The 24043-nt window shown below is 36.1% G+C and overlaps 1 protein-coding gene and 1 long non-coding RNA gene across 5 annotated transcripts in view; one reads left to right on the forward strand and one right to left on the reverse strand.

Annotated features, from left to right (window-relative positions):
• LOC119257896 (uncharacterized) overlaps positions 1-24043 on the forward strand; it is a 69435-nt gene that overhangs the window by 32312 nt on the left and 13080 nt on the right. The window contains exons 3-4 of the long non-coding RNA XR_008553997.1: positions 6552-6671; positions 16912-17063. This is a non-coding gene — a long non-coding RNA (uncharacterized LOC119257896). The remainder of the gene's footprint in view (positions 1-6551; positions 6672-16911; positions 17064-24043) is intronic.
• The window catches only part of MME (membrane metalloendopeptidase), a 94530-nt gene that overhangs the window by 20827 nt on the left and 49660 nt on the right, over positions 1-24043 (reverse strand). For all 4 annotated transcript variants that reach the window (XM_037526248.2, XM_037526250.2, XM_037526249.2 and 1 more), the window contains exons 9-16: positions 22987-23121; positions 21010-21111; positions 19248-19384; positions 19045-19138; positions 17800-17928; positions 16934-17032; positions 14340-14420; positions 12503-12606 (exon numbers count right to left, since the gene is read on the reverse strand). In XM_037526248.2, coding sequence (XP_037382145.1) covers positions 12503-12606; positions 14340-14420; positions 16934-17032; positions 17800-17928; positions 19045-19138; positions 19248-19384; positions 21010-21111; positions 22987-23121 — 881 coding nt within the window. The remainder of the gene's footprint in view (positions 1-12502; positions 12607-14339; positions 14421-16933; positions 17033-17799; positions 17929-19044; positions 19139-19247; positions 19385-21009; positions 21112-22986; positions 23122-24043) is intronic.

A 24043-nucleotide genomic window follows, 5' to 3' on the forward strand; every position in this document is an offset into this window, starting at 1 on the left:
CTATCCCAGCACAAAGCACCCACAATCCTCCATTGTGCACAGTCTTTTGGAACTAAGATACCCCTTGGAAGTTTGTTAGTTTGAATAATGTGCCTCTGATTATTGCCATTTAAAATAATTTTTTAAAATGCAACATTCCAGCTAATTGAGCAAAGGTAGAATTTTGCACAACTATAAAATGAATTCCATGTGGTTCTTAAGAAGAGTGGTCTGCTCGTGTATACCATGATATAGACACAGCATAGGATTTTATAACATACAATTTCTGGATGCAGAAGACTCTAGTGCAGTTGAAAAGATGAGAAAGTTGCATAAAAAACGCTGGCAAAAGTCTGAATAAGAAAATGGAAAGAAAGAGCCCCCCAACAATAACGACAATAATTCTAGGGCAATGTCATTCTGCTCAGATGTTATAAAGACTCATGCCAATAATCATTGTTAAGCACTTTTGAACAATAGGAGTAATATTCACAACTTAATAGATGATTACATATCTCCTTATACTCTGTGAAAAATCAACACTGACTTCATAAAGCCTCTTAAATATCAGCACATATGCATTCACTTAAGGCAATCATTTATTATCATCTAATGGCTTCATTGTAGTTATTCCACTTTCAAGGCAACAATTAGTGTGGCAATCATTATCCTACTCATAGAAAGAGTTTACAGTAATTAGTGCAATGAAGTTAAATCAGAACTGTTCCCAGACCTTTCTTTGCAGGGTAAGCAATACAAAGTCAGCTGCCCAAATCAGCATTTCAGCTACATTTTCAATAGCTATTGTGGGATGTCAGAGGTGAGTCCCATGTTGATCTCTAAAAATAACAGTAGTGGACCTCCCTGGTAGCGCAAGAGGTTAAGTCTCAGCACTATGAATCTATCGCAGGCCACTGCAGCATGAGATTGATCCCTGGCCAGGGAGCTAACCCACATGGTGCAGCAGACCTCTCTTGACTTGTTCGCTGCTCTCCTCAGCAGTGTATTTCAGTAGATCTGCCTGTTTTCCTCCCCACTCTGTCTGGTGAATCCTTTTACCGCCCCCCACACCTCTGGCCTGCACCCCAGCTCTTGCTGGGGTGAATAAATAAAAAAAAATCTGAGGGGGCACCACCTATGACAACTGTCTGTTAATTCCTAATGAAGTGTGGGTTTTACCTCCAATAACATGACTAAGACATCCACAAAAAAGATTTGACTTTTTCAAATTCAGGTAGCATTTCTGTGATTTTTCTTTAGGAAGGAAATCTGAAGCTGGAGGTTGTGTGTGGGTATGTGTGTGGGGAATGTCTCATCAGTTTGTTTTTTCTCTAGTTTGATGTTGTTTTCAATAGACAAAAACATTTTCAAACAGCACTGTGTGGCTGATATATCAATCCTCCCTAATTTCATCACAGCTGAGTCACCAATATTTTAATATTTCTTGCAGGCTGCTGACTACCAGCTTATAATTTTATTTATTTTAATTAAACTCCACTTGCTTCCCACATGAGTTGAGGTGACCCACAACAAAAACAAGTATTTGTAAACCCAGGGTTGTGAGAACAAATCAAGAGAGCAGAAACTATATAGTATAAGGAGATTTTGTATGTGTCCAATATATACAATTATATAAATAAAAATCAATGATCAGGAAAAATAATTTAATAGGATGATGTTGCTATATTCTCTAATTAGGAGTCAAGTTGATTCCAAGTCAAGTAGATACATTCTCATATTATGAGAATATAGGAACAGGAGTCAAGTTGATTCCAAGTTGCCTTGTAGGAGGGGCAATAGGAAATATATTCATACTGTCAGAAACACTGCCATTGCCAGTGACTTTAGGAAGGTATTTCTGGTGCATCCTCAACATTTTGGTAGGAAACACAGTAGCATATTTTATATACAAATAGCATATAATTATTAAATTTTTAATTGCTATGAAAGTTAATTTAACACATTCCCAGGTGTCAGTTACTTTAAATTTCAGTTTCTTGATGATGAACTTTGTATTTAGTGACAGCACTTGGTGCATGTATCTTTTTTAAAAAATAAATGTATCAGAGAGAGGAATTAGGTCTGTGAAATAATGTTTCAGTCAGCAACAGATGTCAGAAGTAGGGCATGAATGAAGTATATATTACCCATCTCATGTTTACTGCTTTTGTAAAAGGAAATGCCATACCTTCTGTTTTCATGCTGTCCTGTTCTTCTGTTACATTAAGTTAGAAGGGTTTAAGACCACATTTTGATTACTATTTATAACTTTCCAGCAGGGAGGGTTTTGCATGTTAAAATGTCCACTGTGAATGATATCTTCAAGAAAATAAGTAGCTAATTATAACCACAGAACACACAAATAAAATTAGAATGATGGTGTTTTGGTGCACAGAGCTCTAGTGTGTAGAGTGTGCTGTTACTTCCTGGAATTCTTTCTGGTTTATCCTCAGACCACCCATGAGTGATTTTCCTGTTTCAAAAGCACAGGGCATTCTGCCCCTAGGAATGATCAGAACTTTTGAAGTGCTGTGTGATCAGATAATTACATCTTCAGTAAAGTGAGGATAATAGTTGTAAGTTCAATGTCTAATATTTACGATCAAGCATGAAATAGCTCACCATATTATTGTAAAAGCTAAATTAAGGGCCTCCCCTGGTGATGCAGCAGTTAAGCGCTGGGCTGTGGGGCTGCCCGCACCCTCTGCAGCACCGGTTCTTCGATCCCCGGCTGCCAGCAAGGGTCCTGCGTGGTGAGACAGACATCTCCTGCCTTGCCCGCTGCTCCTCTCAACAGTGTATTTCATCAGTCTGCCTGTTCTGTTCCCCGCTCTGGCTCTGGTGAATTCTCTCACCCTCCCGCACTTCTGACTGTGCCCAGTGCTTGTATAGATAAATGGATAAATCTTTTTTTTTTTTTTTAAAAAAAAGCTAAATAACAAAAGCTCTAAATTTCTCGATTTGGATGCAGCTTCAAAGTTTGAGGGAGAGTTTCCATTTAAGGAACAAATACAGATTTGACCCTGAATATCAGCACAAAAAGAAGAAAATGCACAACAGAAGCAAAACCCAAGTGGAGACAATTCTTGCCCTAAAATAGTGGAGAGGCCTGATGATCTGAAAAGACCACTGGAAAGTCAGACACAAGCAACCTTCTGGGGCAAGTGTCTGCCTGAGAGTGAAGCAGATCCCACTGACTGATTTCTCTTCCTGCCTCCAATGATCTGTGCCTGTAGGAGTTGGGGGGTGGTGGTGGTGGGGCTATGTTATCCAAAGAGTGGAAAAGCAAGAGTTAACAAAACTTCACTTTTAATCTTGGAGACATAAATTCATAGGTATATATATTCTTGTTTGGAAGCATTCATGAGTAGAACAAAGACCAGCTTACAGGCAGCAGGGCCCTCAAAGCTGAAATAAGATGTGGATGGGAAATCACCCGACACACCCTTGGGAGGGGGACCAGGTGTTTCTCTTCTGTCTCTTATTACCCTGAAGAACCTAATGGTGAAATAAAAGTGCATGGGTATCATTTTTATAGCAGGGAAGAAAAGCAGAAGTTGACAGCCTGATTCTATAGCCTTTTGGATAAAATAAACCCACACTATTGCAAAAGTACCTAGAATAAAAAACTCTTTTACCCACTCGCGTGTGACTTTAAAACTTAAAACAACAAAATGTTTACTGCCTCTTTCCCTGAAAATGTTCAACTTCTCAGCATCTAGTGGTTTGGCTTCAAAGGAATTCCTTAAATATGATTTTCTCTGTTATTCTCAAGTACTCCTGGAAAGGAGAATTCTCATTTTTCTAATTGCAATAATCACTTTATTCTTGACATTAATTAATATCCTTATATCAAAGTTTCAAAGTTTTTTATATATGTCATTCATCTTTCAAAGTATCCATGTGAGACAGATAGATGGCACCTCCAATTTTTAGGTGCAGAAACTGAGTTACAACATGACTATCCAACTATTTCCTAATACATTTATGAACTATGAGAAACACCTGGGAAAAGAATATGTACACTAGGAGAAAGAGAACCCAAATATCTTCCAATTAAATGCCCTACTTCTAAGCTGTTGATCTGCAGGATACAGAAAAGTTCATTACAACAATGAATGCCATTGCCTTGCCAACCCCTTTAAAAATGAAAGTGTTTGGAGTTAAATTGCTTCACACTTTAGGATTTCCCCTTAATCTGGCAAGCTTCAGGAGGCTGGCCTCCACACCACCCTGAAGTCATTTTAGAAGATCTTTCATTACTGAACTATAATAACAACAGCTGCTATTTAATGAGCACCAAGTTATGTGCCAGGCACATTACACAATATACAACCCCATAAGGCAAAAGTAAATGTTGTTATCCTCTGTTTATAAAGGAATCATTGAGGCTCAGAGGTGCCATGTAGGTTTTCTAAGTTCACACAGCTAATAAGAGGCAGAGCAGAAATCTTACATCAAGTCTGCTCACTCCCTCCACCCTCTACCTCCTACCAGCCTCACCACCTCTGAGTCCACAGCTAAGCATTTTCCACTGTTCAAAGCATGTGATTTCTTTACCCAAATGCAAAAATCACAGTAGGCCCAAAGAATCTCATTGCATTGCTCACAATTGTTACATTTAAGAGCTGGTAACCTAGCTTAAGTGCTCTAAGCGGCTCACTAAATCTGAGAAGGGAGAGACAGGAGTCCAAGCCAGGCATTAAAATGAGAGAATCTACTTCCTTCAACATAAGACAATGGAAAGAGCTGCTCTTGTTTTCTCCTTGGAAGTCATTAGTCTGTTTGGTGTGTCTGGTTCATGTGTGTGATGTGACAAGTGTAGTTATTCCCACTTTGGGAGACCTATGGATGGATTTGTTTTCCCAAGTTCTTGGGATCTTGGGATTTTTCAGGAGACAACTGAAAGCTCTTCCATCTCATGTGATCCATCTTGACATGACAAGTCTTTGTCTGGCATGCTTTATATGGCAACTCTATAAAGGCAGGGATGTTTCATGCTTTGCTCTCTTTTATAAATTGTGGTAAGAATACTCACCATGAGATATATCCTCTTACATATGTTAAATGTACAATTTGTTATGCAGACTATAGGTACTGTACAATATGGTGGGTCTCTAGTTTATTATCTTGATTATGCGAAAGTGTATGCCTGTTGATTAATGACTTCTGATTTTGCACTCCCCTAGTTCCTGATCATGATTCTATTCTTTGATTTTATGAATGTGACTATCTTAGATACTTTATATAAGTGGAATCATGCAGTATTTGTCTTTCTGTACCTGGTTAATTTTATTTAAGCATGATGTCTTCGAGGTCCATCTATGTTGTAAGATTTTGCAAAATTTCTTTCCTTTTAAAGACTTAAGAGTATTCCACTGTATCATACACCATATTTTCTTTACCCACTTATCTTTCGATAGGCAGTTATTTCCACATTTTAGCAATTGTGAATGGAAGAGCTAGTAGCTCTTTAACATTCTGATTTCAAATCTTTTAGATATATACCCAGAAGTGGGTTGTTGAATTTTATTATTTCCACGAGGGACAAGCATACTCTTTAGCACACTGACTATAACATTTCGCATTCCCCCAACAGTGTGCAAAGATTCCCATTTTTCTACATCTCTGACAACACTTCTTTTTATGATGATAGCCCCTCTCATGGGAATGATGTGATACCTCATTGTGCTTTTAGTTTCCCTGATGATCACTATGTTGAGCATTTCTTCATATATTTCTACATATAATCTTTAGAGAAATACCTGTTCAAGTCCTTAGCCCATTTTTTAAATAGGGTTATTAGTTATTTTGCTTTTGAGTTGCAGGTGTTCCTTATACAGTTTGAAGACAAGCCCCTAATGATATATATGATCTGCAAACATTTTCTTTCATTTTACAGGTTCCCTCTTCATTCTCTTATTTCCACTGCTGTGCAGAATGTTTTTAGTATAATGTAATCCCATTTGCTTATTCCTCGTTTTGTTCTTCACTGTATCTCTTGGGCTAATAACAGTGTTGGGGACAGGATAGACAATATATAGTTAGGATTTGGTGTACTGATGGGTCTACTGAGCCCCACGAGTGCTGAGCCAGCTCATCCTGGAGAGGGAAGGCATGGCTTCCAGAAGGTGTGGCAACAGGAAGCTGTGTACCACACGGATTTTATCCTCCCAAGAGAGTGCATTGGTATTAAGATCTGGATTTCTTTTGCAAAGTTATCCCAGTTTAAAACTTCAACATTAAAATTATTTAGCACCCCACACTACCTCTCCTTCCTTCTCTGACGGCAAAGTGAAACAAAGCTAAACCCTTCTTGGGTGCTAATTGAAAGGCAAAAATGTTTCAATTGCTAAGATATGTTTTGTTTCTAACAAACACACTGCAAAACTGCAATGACCACTGATGTAAAAGATGGAAATCTAGAGAAATCTAAAATTTTCATCTATTACAACCTGTGCAGAACATGATATACTACCATAGGGAATTAAAGTGATTTGTCAAATTTAGTCTATTTGTTATTCATTCTTTTTGCCTGATGGTATTTGAACCAAATTATCTTTTTTTTATAGATCTTCCCCAAATTTTGAGACAATCATGGAGATTCATTTGAGCTGCAGGCCTTCAGCACTCTGCACACTCACCTTATATGGGTCTTATCCAATCCACCTGTGGGCCATTACATTTACCATGTAAGTCCTATATAACAATTTTCCTTTTTGATAACTAAGTTCATTGATAAAAGGCTTAATTTGAAAAAAGACTGGTTCTAGAGATATCACTGAAGGGGAAAATCAAATGGGATATTTGGGGAAGAAGAGAGAAACTTCCCTACCTCTCAAGCATAGATAGATTCTTCTCTTAAGTCACTTGATATAGAGCACCAAGGAAATATGTCCTGGCTCACAGTCAAGGCCACAGAATGCTGCAAGGAACCTAAAGATGTTATACAGTTTCGATCATTTTATAAAAAGGGAAACCGTATGACTTTTAAAAGGCCACAGTGGCAGAACTGGGACACAAAATAGTGTCAGTGACTCACTTTGGTGTCAAAATTGTGTCACTTCACAGGGTCTCAACCTTCTGCCATTTTTAGTAGTGTTGGCCTTTCAGGAAAAATCACATAGAGCCACTGCTGTGGGGTTGCCCGCTGCAGAAACATCCCTTATTTTAGGGGCTAAACACCATCCGGTTGGGGTTGATCAAAACAATAGCAAGCCTGAAGCCATGAAGCAGAGACAGACATGAGCCACCCATTTTGTTTTGCTTCTAGTGACTCCTAAGTGCTGACATGTTACTTCAAGGGAGTGTTTTACTAATAAGGCCTAATTGCTTTTTTAACAAAATACTGTCCTCGCACTTTGCTTAGTTATAATAGCACAAACCAAACTTCCTTTTGCCAATTTGTTGATCACCGGCCTCTTTCCCTAGACCGTGAGTGCTCAGGCCCAGGGCTGCGTCTTCTTCATGTCTTTATCCTCCACCGTGTCTAGCACGATGCTTTACACATTGAGTTGCTTGATGAGATCTTTATTAAATTGGCCACTGTCAATGGCAGTATTTTAATTTTGACACATAAGCTTAATTTTGATGCAGCAATGAAATAAGTCTTTGTAGTTTATGAAAAGTAGCTCCATGGCTCAACAGTCATGATTTACAGACACTGAGCCTTCCTGTCAAAACTATCTCACAGAAAGTTCTGTCCTGAGAAGCACAAAATAATATGTCTAAAAACAAGGAAAAGAATTCATTTAATTTTGTTCCTATACAATTTTTCTCTTTAGAGGCTTCTGTTTATTTTATAGACTCTAAGTAAATAATCATGCTCTGGAAGTAAATCATTTTTGACATATTTCTAAATAATTATGCCAAGGGATATTACATTCTCAGTTCAGCACCATTACCATCTGATACTCTGACATGTCTGAAATTCTTCACAAATCCACAGAAGAAATAATGTTTGAGATGATTTTGAAAACACATGCTAGGCACTCAGACTGCAGAGACCAAGACATTTCAGATTCAAGTCCCTGTCCTCTGCAGATGCTGACTGCTCAAATGGGCAGAAACAGGACCTTTTAGCCAAATGATTTAAGTGCTGGTGTGTCCTTGCAGACTCCCTGACCTTTTCAGTTTTTGAATTTGTGAAGCAGGGAGAGCAGCAGCAATGATGTTGTACCATCATCATCCATGTTGATGAAATGCTTAAATGTGACCATTTTTATTGATCTGCTGAGTTAACCTTATCGGCATTATACAAATTGGTTATTTTATCATCTGTTCACTTCCTAAATATTTTGGAAGATGGCCAGCTTCTGGTGACACAAATACATGGTTTCCATTTCAGAAAAGGGCTAGTCTAGCTAAATGTGACAAAATGTACAGGTGCTATGCACTGAAATGTATGAATGGTACATCATAGGCACAGGCAGAGAGAAACGTAATGGGGTGCTGTGAGGAAAGAGGTCCTACTGGTAATCTCAATCTGAGCCAAACCAGGTATAGATTTCTGTTAGATGAATGAAAGCAGAAAGGGTGGTTCAAGGTAAGAGACAAGGAGGAGGGAGAGATGATTCAATGGCTTGGAAGTGATTGCTAAGGCTTGAGCTTTGTGAAGGGAACTCTGGAGAGCTGGTGGAGGCATGGGAAGTGTTTTATAGGCTTCATGAGACAGGTAGCAGGAACACATAGAAAGGTTTTCATCAGCAAATAACATAATTCAATGTGTGTCAATAAAAGCTCCCTGGGCAGTAGTATGGAGAATAAGCTGAAGAAATGTGAGATGATTGGTAGTAAAATTAGAAAAAGTCCTGTAATAACTCTTGTGAACAATGACAAATGTATGGATTATAGGCAGTGAAAATGGAGACCACCCCCCGCCCCAATACCTGCTCCATGCCTATATAATACTTATCTAGCAACTTGTACATGGAAACACTAACTTTTAGATGGGGATTTGAAGTTAATATCACTTATTACAGAACTAGACCAGTCTAGGATGAGTCCCTGATTTCTATTTTTATAGCAATAAGGTAAAAGTTGTGGAAAATGTGAGAATATGGAAGAAAAAAATGATTAACTTTTGGTGAAAATGGTAAATATTATGCTTAGAGCATCAAATATCTACAGATATTTTCCTATGAAATATTTCATAGGTAGCTAGATGTTTGCGTCTGGAGCTCAGCTAACAGAACTAGATAAAATACAAATTTTCAGTGGTCATGAGGACAGTAGAAGAAACCAAGAAATATCCAAGTGAGAACATGTGGACTAAGAAAAAGTCCAGAAGTTTACTATTTAATTTACTAAATTTATTTAAATTAATTCCTACCTTGAAGATTGCATATGTAGTCATTTCTCTATAATACCCTACAACAGAACCCTACTATAAGCAATGGTTTTTCTCCTTACATATATTTGGTGTATGAATACTTATTTCTCTGTAAAACCTTAGGAGTGAGGTTCCTGACCAATTGAAAATATAATTCTGTGAGAGGCAACTAAAGACTATGAAGCCAAAGTAGAAGCAATAGCTGTTATCTGCCTGAGCATACACAGTGAGGGACTTAATGCTATATAAAAAAGTAAAAGAAATCATAACGGTGACTATTACTATTAAGCAGGTGCAAAATAAGTCAGGAATATTCACTACAAGACTCCTCAATAAAATATGAGGAACTTTTATTGTGCTGTATCCCATATAGTACTTACTAATGAACAGACACAATTACTGTCAAAAGTGCTTCTAATATTTCAGAAAATAAAACATATTTAAAATCTAAAGTGCCAAATTAAAGATATCACCTTGTTAAAAAAAATCCACAAAATTAAATATGAAGTATGATTCAATATAAAAAGAAATGACTAAACTCAGGGTGTCTCATTTGAAAGGGGTGGGGTACCCTGGTTCTCTCCCCAACCCTCTCTCAGCAGCTACACCAGAATCTGGATGGTGGCTCTGGGGAGTTCTAATACTAGTGCTAATCTCCCCAGGTGATTTTAATGTAAGAGTTTTGAACCCTTGTACTCGTATATAGGTAAATAGAGGGAAGACAGAAAATCCAGCCTCATATGGCAGAGAAGACCTTCTAAGTCATACTGCCCTCCTGAATACCAGCAGCTCATGGAAAGGATCCAAAAGAGTGTACTGAGTTATACATTCTAGTGAGCGGGCATTCATTAAAATATTGTATATAGGGCCTCCCTGGTGGCGCAAGGGGTTAAGATGCAACCTATGAAGTTATCCGCAGCCTCTGCAGCACAAGTTTGATCCCCAGCCAGGGAGCAACCCACATGGCGGAGCAGATCTCTCCTGTCTCGCTTGCTGCTCCCCTCAGCAGTGTATTTCAGTCAATCTGTCTGTTCTGTTTCCCACTCTATCTCTGGTGAATCCTCTCACCCCCCATACCTCTGGCCTGTACCCTAATTCTTATATGCATAAATAGGTGGATCTTTAAAAAATATATATATTGTATATAACTTGGGCTTTGGGTTACCTACCACAAAGAGAAAAAGACTAAAAATCAGCACACATAATGAAAAGGAATGAAAAGTGCAAACTACATATCAAAATGATTGTGGAACTCAGATCATATCAGCTTCAAAAGAAAATAACAAGCAATAATTCATCATTTTTAAAATTATGAAGAAATCTTCTGGTATTATATGGTTCCAGGTAATTAGAGCCATTTTAGAAAGAATCTTTGACAATGTTTGTCTGTAGATATTTTACACAGTGTTAGTAATTATTAAATATAAGTACATGTACATTCAAAGTTATAAGGAAAATATTCCAACTTATGAAACTTCTGATATTACAACTTTACCCACAGAGTATTCTTTTTGATGGCCTTTTGTAGATTTCTAAAGACATCATTTGATAACTGATCACAGCACCACCCATGAGTACCTATTGTCCTTTCGCTCCAGTATAACCCAGAGATCAGCAAAAGAAAGTTAAAGGTAGTTTAAGATTTCAAAATACTTCGTAGGATTGAAATGTGTTAATATTTCCACTAAAGAGTTGTGTCCAACTCATTCTTATTTTACTGAGAATAGAACAACCCTGTCTTCACAAAGCCCCACTGTACTTTGTACCTTCTTAGCACATTTCCCTCCTGGAGGTGTTAGGGGGAAAAGGATGTCCCAAAGCTAATCCCATACAGGCTTTGTGGACTCCACCCCCACCCCAGGTCAAAGCCAAAGACACTGGGAACTCCAAATCCCATCACCACCAAAGGGAAGGTGGCTGGGACCTGAGGGTGGGGTTAAGCAGCCAGGTCCAGCTCGCAGCGTCCGGCCAGCTCTGAGAGTGACTTTGGGTTTCCAGGTCGTCGGATCGGGTAGGACACATTAAAGACTTTATTTCCCTATTTTCTCCCTGAGTTGTACATTTTCCTTATTTCCTTTTCTCTTGTAAATAAACCTTTTATTAACCTTTTGTGTGTGTCTGTAGTAGAGTATTCATAAGTCCCTTTAAAGCGCGTGGGTGAGGACCCACAGCCAGGAACCCGTTTAATATCGGGGTTGCTCTATAACAGCTGCACAGTTGTTATATCATGTCTTGTCTATATTTCACTGTTTCAATGTCATGCAATATAATATAATTATAACCAAATATACCAATTATACCCAACAACACCGGGACTTATTCCAAAATATTAGGTTAGTTTATAGACAGACAAATGGAAAGAAGAATAAATGCAGGCAAAATGAAGCAAGCACTCACTCACTCATTGGTATTTTGTGTCATATACCACCCAAATTCAGTTAGTACAATTATTTTTCACTTGCTCACTCATTCATTAATTGTTTTAACTGAAAGCACTCCATGGTTTAGAGTCAGAAGGAGCAGTTCCTGCTGCCTAGGAGCTAAAAACTTAGTAAGAAAACAGCAATAGATGCTTGATGTGTACAAACAAGTGCACAAGCACATATGCTGATAAATATGTTAGACACAGCCATTTAATTAAAAAAATAAACACTAAACTAATAGCGTTAAGTACTAATGCCACTAATAAATACAGAGAGTAAGAAAGCTTGAAGGCTGTGATGAGAGCGATTCTGGTTACTCAGATTTGCTATCACAGGCTGAGGGAAATGTTATCTGGAGTCTTCTAGGTAGGAGATGGTATTGTAGGATGACTGATAGAAAACAGGTGTGTCTGTGTGTAGCCCAAAGTTCTGAGAACAATGAGGAAAGCCTCAGAGAAGGATTGAAGACCTCTGGGTCATCTAGGCTAAGGTGTTCCTGAAAACCTTGATCACAAACAAAATGGAGAGGACAGGCAATAATATAAGAAGAAATTAAAGAAATGAGATAGTTTCAGGGAACCCTAATAAAAAAAACATTGAATTTGGTTAAATTTCTGACCCATTGTTATATAATAATTGTTGATTCTCAATTGAAGGTAGACATTGCATTTTTACCATATTCTAGATCAGAGTCTTTCTCTTAAGTCAATAAAGGGGAGGGAAAAGGCCCAGTTCTGAACAAACATATTAGAAATTGAAATATACATACTCATCCTTGTCCACTTTTTCTCGAAGCTTCTTTAGTTGTTTATTTTGGCCGAACTTCAAATTTTGAATTATGTTTTCAAAGTATTCATCTTCCTTGTAGTTCAACTATATTATATAAAAGATTTTAGGAAAAAAACAATAAAACCAGTATGTTCAAAATTTTTGCTAAAAAGCATAGAGTTTTTCCATATATTTTATCAGTTAATAAAGCTAACAGAGAACATTTAAACTTACAAGGAAGGATTTGCAGTTAGCCCTCCATATACATAGATTCCACAGCTATGAATTTAACCAGCCATGGATGGAAAATACAGCATTATAGTTGAGTGCATAATGGTTGCATCTGTCATTTTTTTGTCTGTCATTATTCCCCAGACAATATAGTATAACAACTATGTACACAGAATTTACATTGCATTAGTTATTACAGGTACTTGAGAGATGATCTGAAGTATATGGGAGCATATTCAAATACTACACAATTTTATATAAGGGACTTGAATGTGTGTGTGTGTGTGTGTGTGTGTGTGTGTGTTGGGGGTCAGGATGTCCTGGAAGCAATCTTCCATGGTTAGCCTAGGTCTGTATTACAGGTCACTGCTGCTCTAGCTGTATCATCACCGTAATTAAGCAAATGAAATCAAGTATTAGACAATTCAGGCACTGTTCTAGGCACTTTATATGTTTTATATATAACCATGTAATGTTATATGTATAAATATATACTTATATATTATATTTCTATATATAAACAGAGGTTTGCTTGTGTGTGTGTATATATATAGTGTATATATTGTGTATATTGTGTTTTCAAAGTATTCATCTTCCATAATATATATATATATATATTGTGTATATTGTATATATATACACACACACACACACACACACAAAACACTATTTAATCTTATACCAGTCTTATAAACATGGTCTGTTATCACCACTTTAAAGTTGAGGAAAAGAGGCATACACAATAAAGTGACTGTCTATGGAGCTGAGATTCGAGGCCTTTTTACCTTGGAGTCTATGCTCTGACCAAGTTAGTGAGTAGTGGAGTGAAATTTGAACCCAAGCAACTTGGCTCTGAGGCTATGCTCTTGGCTACTAGACACTGCCATGCTGCAATCAGTTCCTTTAGAAGAAATAGTCAAGCTTTTCTGCAAATGCAAAGGGAGGCGAGGAGGTTGTTTACCAACCCTTAATGTTAGGCTAGCAATCAGCAGAGTAGAAATCACTGCCATCACTGGTCTGGGCAGGGATCACCTTATTGTCATAAGAGTTTCAGGTGTGATGACCCCAAGGTTAGCAAGAGGAGACCCAGCTGAGTCTGAAATCGATACTATATGGTGACTTTAACCAACTTTCTTCTCTTTTCATTACTACATTTCCAAAAAAGAGTAAGTTTCCCAATCTCAAATATTAGATTTTTTTTTTTAAATAGAGACAGCATAACCTGACTTAGCCAGAGGATGAATAATTAGAAAGTAGAGAAACCCGAAGAGCTGACTTTTCAGGTCTGTGAAAAATGGGAAAAGGAGCCTGCGGGCTGCCTGCTGAGCACACGTGGGTGTCTACCTTGGACGCTCTTAAAACGACGCGAGTTTACTCACTACTCTTAAAATGGGATATATGGAAACCAAAATAATAACAACCAAATACAAACCAAGCCAATAAAACAAAAGCTCAAGAACTAAAACAAACACACTTTTGGCTTCAGTGTTGAAAGACTTTACAAAATAAGACCCACGGCTTTAGAGCCTTCATGTAATGGCTGGCACCCCATGACAGAAATGTCACCACCACCACCCCCAGGCATCAAAGTCCTTGTAGGGACTTACCGCGAGGTATTCATCATTCAGTTTTTTATCATCTGAAATAATGTTATCAGGATAGCCGATTCTTTCTTTAATTGCTAAGGCCTATGAAAATTATAATATTGAAAGTGAGGATGATTACATAATTTTCACATGCAAACATTCTAATTTGCCCATGACTAGCACTTGAATAATTTGATCTATATAGTTGACAAAAAGAGTATCTAACGACTCGTAACCAGAGATCATTGCCATGGCTTCTTTCTGAGGTTCAAAATAAATAAAAAATAGAGCTAAAATTTAGCTTCTAGCACTCTATTTTCATAAGCTGCAGTTTTCCCAAGAAAACCAAAATGAAAACTGACAGGTCATTGTTCCACATGTATTATACTTTTCTCTGAAAGGCTTTTCTCTTCAGTTTTACAAGAGGAGTAATATTTAGAGCTTCTACTATAGCAGCTGTTAATTAGCTTACTGATTTGGCTGAAGAAATAGATACAGGCTTATAGATTTAATGCTCGAATTTCTCCTGAATATTGTTACTGGAGTTTTTACATTCTCCTTGAGTCTCCAAGGCCAGTGTACCAATTTTCCCCAAATTAAATGAATGATATTAACTAAAACAGTGGAAAACAGGCTTTTCCTAGTAATACCAGCTCATAGTAACCATTATCTCACTACCATTTCTAATTTCTATTATTTTAAAATGGTTTATTTTACCAATTTTTATGATTTCATTACTTGTTTACTACTTGCTACTTCTATTTTTCCTCAAAGATATTTGACTTGTTACTATCACATCACATTGCTCTTAAGTAATTTAATTAAATTTTTTTTCATGGGGAATTGAGTCTATATCTCTGAGTTATTTGGTTTGCCTTCAAATGCATGTGGATTTGTTACAAATCAGTTTCATAAATCCAGGGCTTCCCTGATGGATTAGACAGGACATGTATCACTAAGTTTCCTAGTAGATTTCCACACCATCAGCTCATTGCAAATTAGCTCCCTCTCAATGGCACTATATTTTAAAAAAGACATTTCCCCAAGTGTTCTGAGGGACACAAAGTCTCGAGAAATGAAAGGTACCACATAGAAAGGATTTATTGTCAATTCTTTGGGGGTAAATTCTATGACAAAAACATTAAGCAAGCTATTTTATTGTTGTCATAGAGTTTAAAATTAGGTAACTGTAAGTTCCAAGAAAAAAAAATAATTTGTTTATTCAATCCATGTTCAAGGATCCACCACCAGTTAGGTACTTTGTAAGGGGCTGAGGATTCAATGCTAGGCAATTACTTCAGCCCAGAGAGAGCTCATGTCTAGGCAGTGATAGGAATATCAACTATCTAATGGGATAATGTAGGATACCATAGAACCTTATCCAAGAGCAGGCAACCCAGTCTAAGGGGGATCAGGGAAGTCTGCCTTCCTGCAGAAAGTGTCTGTTACATGCTTTAATTCTCTTTTTACGGAACAACTTGAAAGCGTTTGTGACACCACTTTGGAAAATGATCTTTTAGAACAATCCACTGACTACATCAAATAGAATCAGTCACAGAGAGCTACAACATGAAAGGACAAAGGCAGTCTGGACTTCTCAGGACCTAGTTAGAGTGATGAAAAAAACAGTTGTTCCAAGGGGTGGTGGTGGGGGTCTTCAATTCTAGATGTAACCTACCCAGGGCTCTGTGAAAGCTGACATAGTCCTTCCATGTCATTTAACCCTGAAACAAAACTTGACTTCAGATGATTCTCTTACTATAAAAAGGTTTATGGACTCCTCCTGTGTCAGTTCAAAGAAAAGATCTTTGTACTTGCAGCCCTAACTACAGAACAATCAGCTAGCATGTGAATATTGCTCATAGAGCATATACAGTTTTCACTACATATTCTTTTGAGTTTGTACATAATTATCAGGATAAATGATCATAGTAAAGTTAAACCTAAGATTTCCTTAGTACTCTCACCTTTATCTTATGTAAGATATAAAAAGTTTCAATAAAAGGTACACAATGAGGACAGGAATAGGTATAGGAAAATCTCCTTCAACATCATCTTAACTATACATTAAACTATACTTGTAATATTCTAATAATATACCACTTTGCATATGCTTCAGCAAAAATTTAGTACTTTTTTCTTCCTAGTTCATCTAAAAACTAATAGGGCATGTTTTAAAAAATTTAACTGGAAATTTGCATAAAAAATTGAAGGGCTATTTTTAGCCATTGGTAGAAGACTTATAGATATGGTTCATAAAAGGAGGAAAAATATTAACCACTGATATTATCATTTAATTATTGTTCATATTAGAGTTTCTTTTCATATTCTGAAGTCTTTTCCTTAAAAGACTTTAAAAAAGGGAAAATTGTAAATCTTTCAAAGTTTAAACTGAACACAGCAAGTAAGAGCTGGATGGAAAGATATAATAAAAGATAAAACTCATAGGAAAAAAGTCTTTATTCAAAAACCATTCCTGGAAATATTATGCCTTGAAGGAGCTTATTTTTATTTTATGAAATCCTTGTGATTATATTTTTTCTAAACTTCCTTAAAAGTTAATCTTTTCTTATAAAAAATTTTTCTTTGACAGTTAGCCTGGCCTTGAATTTTACCTTTTCTTCAGCTTTCTTTTTGGTTTCTGCATCCATCCAAGTGAGGTCATCTAAAGTCTGAATGAAAACTTCCCGGATCTGTGCAATCAAATCCTCAACCTCAAACCAAAAGAACAGAAGACAAATTTAGGTCAGTAATTAATTTTTTATAACACAAATTTAAAAAAATAGAATGATGAACTGTCTTTATCCAAGTCAATAATATGCTCATGCATATAAATTATAGACAAACTTTTCTAAGCAAATGGATATACTTGGATAATTATATTTTTAAGCAACGCTGCTACTATAAACATGAATGACTAAATACATCTTAATATACACATTAGTAAAAAATCATCTTTGGGATAAAATGGTTTCCATTACCGTAAAAGAACATAAAATATAAGCTATCATTACCATGAGTAATTGAATTATGTATGAAGTAGTATTTTAATTGATTCTCTTACCAAATTTTTAAGTTCTGGTGTTTTCATTTCAGTACCAATGAATAATGGAGTACATTTATTACACTGCAATTAAGCCCTGGTTTACTTTTGAGGTTTTTAAGAAAACACTAATTCTTGGCCAACTTTGGCAATAACAGAGTTTATAAGTGACTACATCAATAGAACATGTGCCTGGGTGCTCTGAATATACTGTTTCTGGAAAATGGACATTTGGTCTTGGCTAAATCATACCAGCCTCAGAAACACAACACAACTCTTGGGTGAAGGAGACAGATTTATCAGACAGAAGAGCAAAATGTGATTCAGCATTTCCTTGCTAATTAATAAAATTTCAGCCAATTTTTGGACTATTGTAATTGCCCCTTGATGCAAACAGATAGCTGGTAGTATCAAACATCATTGTGCTGAAAACATTACCACATGTTTGCTCTGTCCAGCAAACGCTGCTTCTACATAAAGCCTTCCCGCTGCATTTTCCATATTCCCATTGACGTAGTTAGCACAACGTCTCCAAGTTGCTGTTTCAGATGTTGTGCCATAAATGGCCTATGGGAGAGAAACAGGAAATGATGTTTGAGGAGGAGTAGATGGCGGGAATGTGCTGACAGCACAAATCTCACAGGACGCTATTCTTTAGGTCTCCTAAGTTCTTACAATATTTATTGCTTCTCCTCACAAGGTATATTGTACTTGCCTATGACAAAATGTTGTCCAATTGTACTATTTACTTATATATAATTAGAAAATAAGGTATATTTTCAGTAGCATGTACCAGTAGAACTTTTGTACAAATGAATATTCTTCTGGACAATTTTGGAAAAATGTCCCCAAAATCAAACACACACACAAAAAAGACAGTTACCCACTGCATAAACATACAGGGGAAGTAATGCTCAATAAATGTAACAAGGAAGGAATCTGGTATACAAGAAAACACAATCCTCTTTTACTGTTTTAGCTCAACTTCATGTGTATAAATTTAAGTACCAATAAGGGGATTAACTTAGGTAAGCGATATATAGCAAAACACCATTTTTACATTATTTACTTTAAAAAATGTGTCTACATTTTCTCCAAAGGGTTAAAAATATTTCAGTCATTCAGAGAGTTATTTCCTTTCCATGATGCCAACCAACACTTTTGCTAGAATTTCTTCCTGAAACCCCATGCTCTCTCCCCTCACAACAGAACTAAAATGATGATTGTTTAAATCATATATATACATGTAATAAAAGGTCTTAAGGTTGTCTTCAGGTAAGTGCATTCTCAATGGATTGTCCATATCAATGTAGTCCAACTGTGTGTCTGACTAGTGTGCTATGATTACCTGAAAATCAAGTCACTTGAGATAGATAGCCCTGTAATTACTTTCAGCACAATAAAAAAGCAAGCCAGCATTCTTTCATGAACTGCTTAAATAATGAAACATCTCTTCTTCCAGGGCAATACAATCACGGTGCCACAGTAAACAATCATAGGACAGCAAAGCCCATGAAAATCGGCTTTCCTAGGCAACATAGTCTCAACACAGGAAAAATAACCAACATTTGACATTTTATCTCTTGGCAAAGTTCACCACATTCTAGCAGTGTACATGGCAAGACTTCATAACCATGTATCTCTTTATGATTTTAAGTCTTAAGAAAAGAGATTTTTTTTCACCTTGCGGAAAGCATTTCTGGACTCCTTGTAGTTTCGGCTGAGGCTGCTTACAAGATCCATTATGAACCGCCAGGACATTAAATTTTGAAGATCTCTGTATAAAAAAACCCACCACCCAGCAACAGAAAAGATGAGGCTGCAAAGCTTCTAAAGAGTGATATTAAATGTAAACTTTGAGGACATGGGCACTCTGACATACATACCTGGTACTATATCTGGTAAGAATGCCCTTAAGTTTGGTTAAATATTCAGGAGCATAAACAATCACATCTTCTTCATCTGTAATACTAATATTCACAGTTGACATGATTTCATTTATGAAAGTTAACCAGTTGAATACCTGGAAAAAAGCAGGCACAAAACACTCAGTAATTGTAGTTTTTGCTTCTTGATTCCCAGATTCAATTATGATTACTAGTCAGTTAGGTGTCAGTTGCATCACTATATAATTATCACAATGGTCAGCCTCATATTTATTTGGGATATTTTCTCCATGATTTCCATCTACTTTTGAATAAAAATTAATTTTGCAACATGATTATTCAGTTAGCAACATCAATCCAGCTATTTAAGAGCAACAGCAAAGCCTTTAAGCCTAGAGGAAATACAGCTACAAGTTAGGTTCATGTCATCTTTTTTAATCTATATAAGGAAAAAAAAAGAAAAAATAGCTTTAAAAATGTTTCCTTCGTGTATACAATTATTTAAATGAGTATAGTGTTTATCTTTTAAAAGTGGAATGCTACCAGTCCATTGAAGTGCCTCTCAGTGCAGAAAAAAGGCATACCATTGTCATAACAAAGGTACATATCCAATGACATTAAAATACATTTCAAAACTCAATATTGGGTCGATAGCTATACAGTTTTATACATCAGAAGCTAGATTTGGAGTTGCCAAAAGATGGAATCTTGCTTTCTATTATTCTTTAAATGAAAAATGTGGTTACTTAATCACCACTGAACATAGGCAAAAATAGAGAAAGCAATGAGTATGCAAATTTTGCTGAAATGCTACACTTCAGTGTTTGAAGATATTCAGGATTGCCAAATTCTTTATGGTTCTATATAAATATATGTATTTTTTCTATGTGTCTAAGTAACTTGGTATCTGTCTGTCTGTCTGTCTCTTACTATGTACAAGGTGTTAAATATGTTAATTTCCTTTAATGGGCTGAACTATTTTTTCAAAACATATTTATTAAACACTTACTATAATAACAATTTTAAATGAGAAATTCCTAGCTCAACAGTTTAGACCTTCAAAAACTCCTTGTTTACTTGTAATTAGTGTCAAAGAGAATTCCATTTTTGAATGTGGTAGTTTATAGATTTTCTCATGGATATTAATTCATTTTCTGATGTTTGCATCAACCAACTCACAAGAATAAATTGCTAGTCCCCAGAACAGATTATTAGATACCATCTAATGAATTACAATGAAGCAAAAAGATGTCAACTGCTGTTTATAAATAGAATCCATGAGACAGATTTTCTTCTGGTTTTTGGTGTTCTCTTTCTCTATTATGGCTCTGAACACTTCCATGGATGATGTTGATAAGAACATGGCAAATTCTATGAATAAATTATCTTTGTTAGGATTAAAAAAAACATTAGAAATCTAGTTTTTATTATTTGACTGACCCCAAAAGTTATATATAATAGTCTCTCAAGAGAATTTTCAGTTTTTAAGTTTTCCAAACCCTTTCCTAGAATAGTTTCTAATAGTATTGCGCAGCTGCCTTGAAGGAAATTTTATATTTGAAATTGATTCTAAATATAATGATTTCAAATAATTTTTTTTTCAGGTCTGGCAAGGAAATCAAATGGTCGGTGCCATTTAAATTCATTTTGAAGGTCAATTTATTGCAGTAAATAAGAAATCATTGAATTTTAACCAACCATAATTCAATGTTTTAACTTTAGAAATGAAATAATAAGAGAGCACATAGAACTTGCTACTTACCTTTCTATCAATCTCTAGTGTAAAGTTACCTTTGATCTGGGCTAATGTCATTTTGTTATAAAGAAGCATTGGATCATTTCGATCTTCAGGTTTAGTTGTAGCCTATGGATTTAAGTTGTTTTAATCATTATTTTAGAACTAAGAATTCTTTTAAAAAATATAACTCTATATGAGGGAAAACATGGGATAAGTGCAAAATAATTTAAGCTATATTCTGTACTTATAATTTATCTTGTCATGTCAAACAGCAAAGTTAAAGAGATTTTAAGTGTATTCAGTAACAATTTCAAGATTTGGCTGCCATTTCAAGTATAATTCTTTTCAAAAATCTTTTTATACTTTGAAAATTCCTTCCTTTTATGACGAATGTCTGGTTGACTTTTGACTGTAGCTGTTTCATATTATTACAACGTTCTTGAATATAGCCATATCCAATTTATCTCTCAAATACTTCACCTCCTCAACCACCACCACTTAGGGTCCCAGTTAAAATTCAACTGGGAAGTCCTCCCTTCCCCATAACATTTTCTGCAGGAAATTAAAGCAATAAGACATAAAAAGTTCCTAGCACAAAGCACAGTTAGTTTACAAGTTATTTAAGAATGGTAGCACTTCTACTTCTGCTACTGGCCTCCCATCCTGCTTAATCAGGTTGATGCTCAACACTCAACATTATCCAGTTGTATTTTGTTTCCACTGAATTAAACAAGAAGTTGCAGTAACAATTCCCCAACTAGTGACTGAAATGAGCATAAGGAACCATAAGTGAGAAAAGGCAAAGGTGAAAGTTTAAAAAAGGGAATTATTTCTCAGTGACTATCGCTCTAGCATCTCCTTATGTCACTTATTTATTCATTTATTTAGAAAATTATGTACTGAATATCTCTTGCATGCAACACCATGCATCTAAACACTGTTAGAGATACACAGGTGAGTCAAAGATGACTAAGACCCTACCCCAATCTTGAAGATTAATTCAGGAGGAAAATACTAGTAAAATGTGGTAAGAGGCTTATTAAAAATAGCATAATCTGGAACAGTGCAAGTGGTAAAAACCCAGGGCAATAAACTGTTCTTTTCTAGTAATTCTGCTTCCCAAACAGAACCACATGTAAAGCCATCAAGTCACCATTCATCCAGTTACAACTCCAACTAAGATTGGACATTTTTGATTTCATGCAGCCCCAGGACAGCTAAAAATGCACTTAAGGGTCTTCAGTCTCCAAGACTCTGATGTTAATGGCATGCAGGTAGGGATTTAGGAATGCAGGTGGCTCTTTGCCAAGTCACAGAGAGTTCTGTGGATCTTAGTCTGACCCTGGGTTCGGTTGATAACCTGGGTGCTGCTTGGACACAGAGTTCACTTGCCTCAGTCCACAGACCTGGTCATGGGGACAATACTGAAGAAAGTGCCAACTCAGACTCCTGGGGCTTATCTGGAACTAGAGGAAATTCAGGAAATACCCTTGGGCTTTGCTACTAAACAACTGCAGTCACATTTCCCCTATGCTCAGCAGGCTGCCATCTGAACTCGGTGATAGCACACTGCGACCATGTTAATGGGCTAGTACTTTTAGCAAAGGGATAGAGACAATCTATGATTACTTTAAACCTTGAAATAAAATAAGGTAAAATTGTACATATCAAAACCAACACAGTTTTGCTGAATAATTAGCAATCAAATTTGTCCTGAGCCTCACGAAGTGTAGTTAGAATTTTGATGTAGTACACTAATAATGGATAATTAATAAGTGTATGTAGTTTAATATTTGTCAAACTTGGTATGTCTCCTGAATATCGGTTTACTATAAAATTTTGCAGTTTCAAAGGTCCTCTTGAGGTCAATGATCCACTGCAGAGCTGTACAATTTTATCACTTGGTTAAGGAGCTATTTTACTGTTAAAATATGATAGAGAAAATAAAGGGGGAAAAAGTGGTTAACATTATTCAATGTATCAGAAAAAAATGCCTTTTACAATGGCAATTTCTTTTTCCAGCTCCATAATTTTATTCATTTCCTGAGAAATCTGGTTTTCATTGATGGTCAGTCCTCTTTCCTGACGAATCAATTTGGCCACAGAAATCATAAAATCCACATAGGCTGTGCAAGCCTGCAAGAAATAAGGAACAGTAAGTTACTGGCAAGCCTCCTAAATATTCATCACAGAGCATTAATTTAAAATTAATTTTCAATTCACTATCAATTTGTGCTAAAAGATAAAATACAACAGAAACCCTAATCCTTTCCTAAATCCTGGAAGAAATTACCTGCATAGATTCTTAGAAAGTCAATGTGTCTTTGAATTAGAGCAGAAGAGTAATGTATCACTTGGAAGGCAGAAAGTAATTCATAAGCATTTAGTTATGGAGGTGTTATAATTTTCAATTTTTAATCAAGTTATTTTATATTGCTTTCATAAGTATGCAGTCACAACACTTGGAAAGCAAGAACCTAGTATTTTTTTCTTAAATAAAAATAAATTCCTTTACCTAATTTCCCTTTCTCAGATTTATGAGTGTGTACGCATATATGTGTGTGCATATATATGTGTGTATATATATATATATATATATATATATATATATTCTTCGTGAAGAAATAACCATGACTCATATAATATTACTGAGACATCTTTATATCTATGTGCACTGTCCAAGCAGTATTTTTAAAATGTGTTTTTATAAGTTTCTCCACCATAAACCTGTGGATTTTCATTAATTCCGTAGCTGGTTACCACTGCTGTGAAATTTCACTCCAAGATACTATAGATTTGGATAAGCTATAAACTAGTTATACAATGGATCTTATGGCACTGGCCATGCTACTCATGCTGTCTGACAATGTCTGGGCCTGGGGGAAATTTCTGAAGTCAGAGAACTCCAGAGCTGGCTCCTGCTACTTCCTTTCATCTGCTTGTGGCAGTTATTGAAACCATGGAAATTTTCTATAAGCTTCAAAATAACACAATGAGTGTTGGCATCAATGCCAGTTTCGGCAATGCACACTTCAGTAGTTTGAGAGAAGTACTTTCT

This window comes from Talpa occidentalis, unplaced genomic scaffold, assembly GCF_014898055.3.
Source record: "Talpa occidentalis isolate TD23 unplaced genomic scaffold, MPIMG_talOcc4v2.1 talOcc4.4, whole genome shotgun sequence".
Taxonomy (NCBI): Eukaryota; Metazoa; Chordata; class Mammalia; order Eulipotyphla; family Talpidae; genus Talpa; species Talpa occidentalis.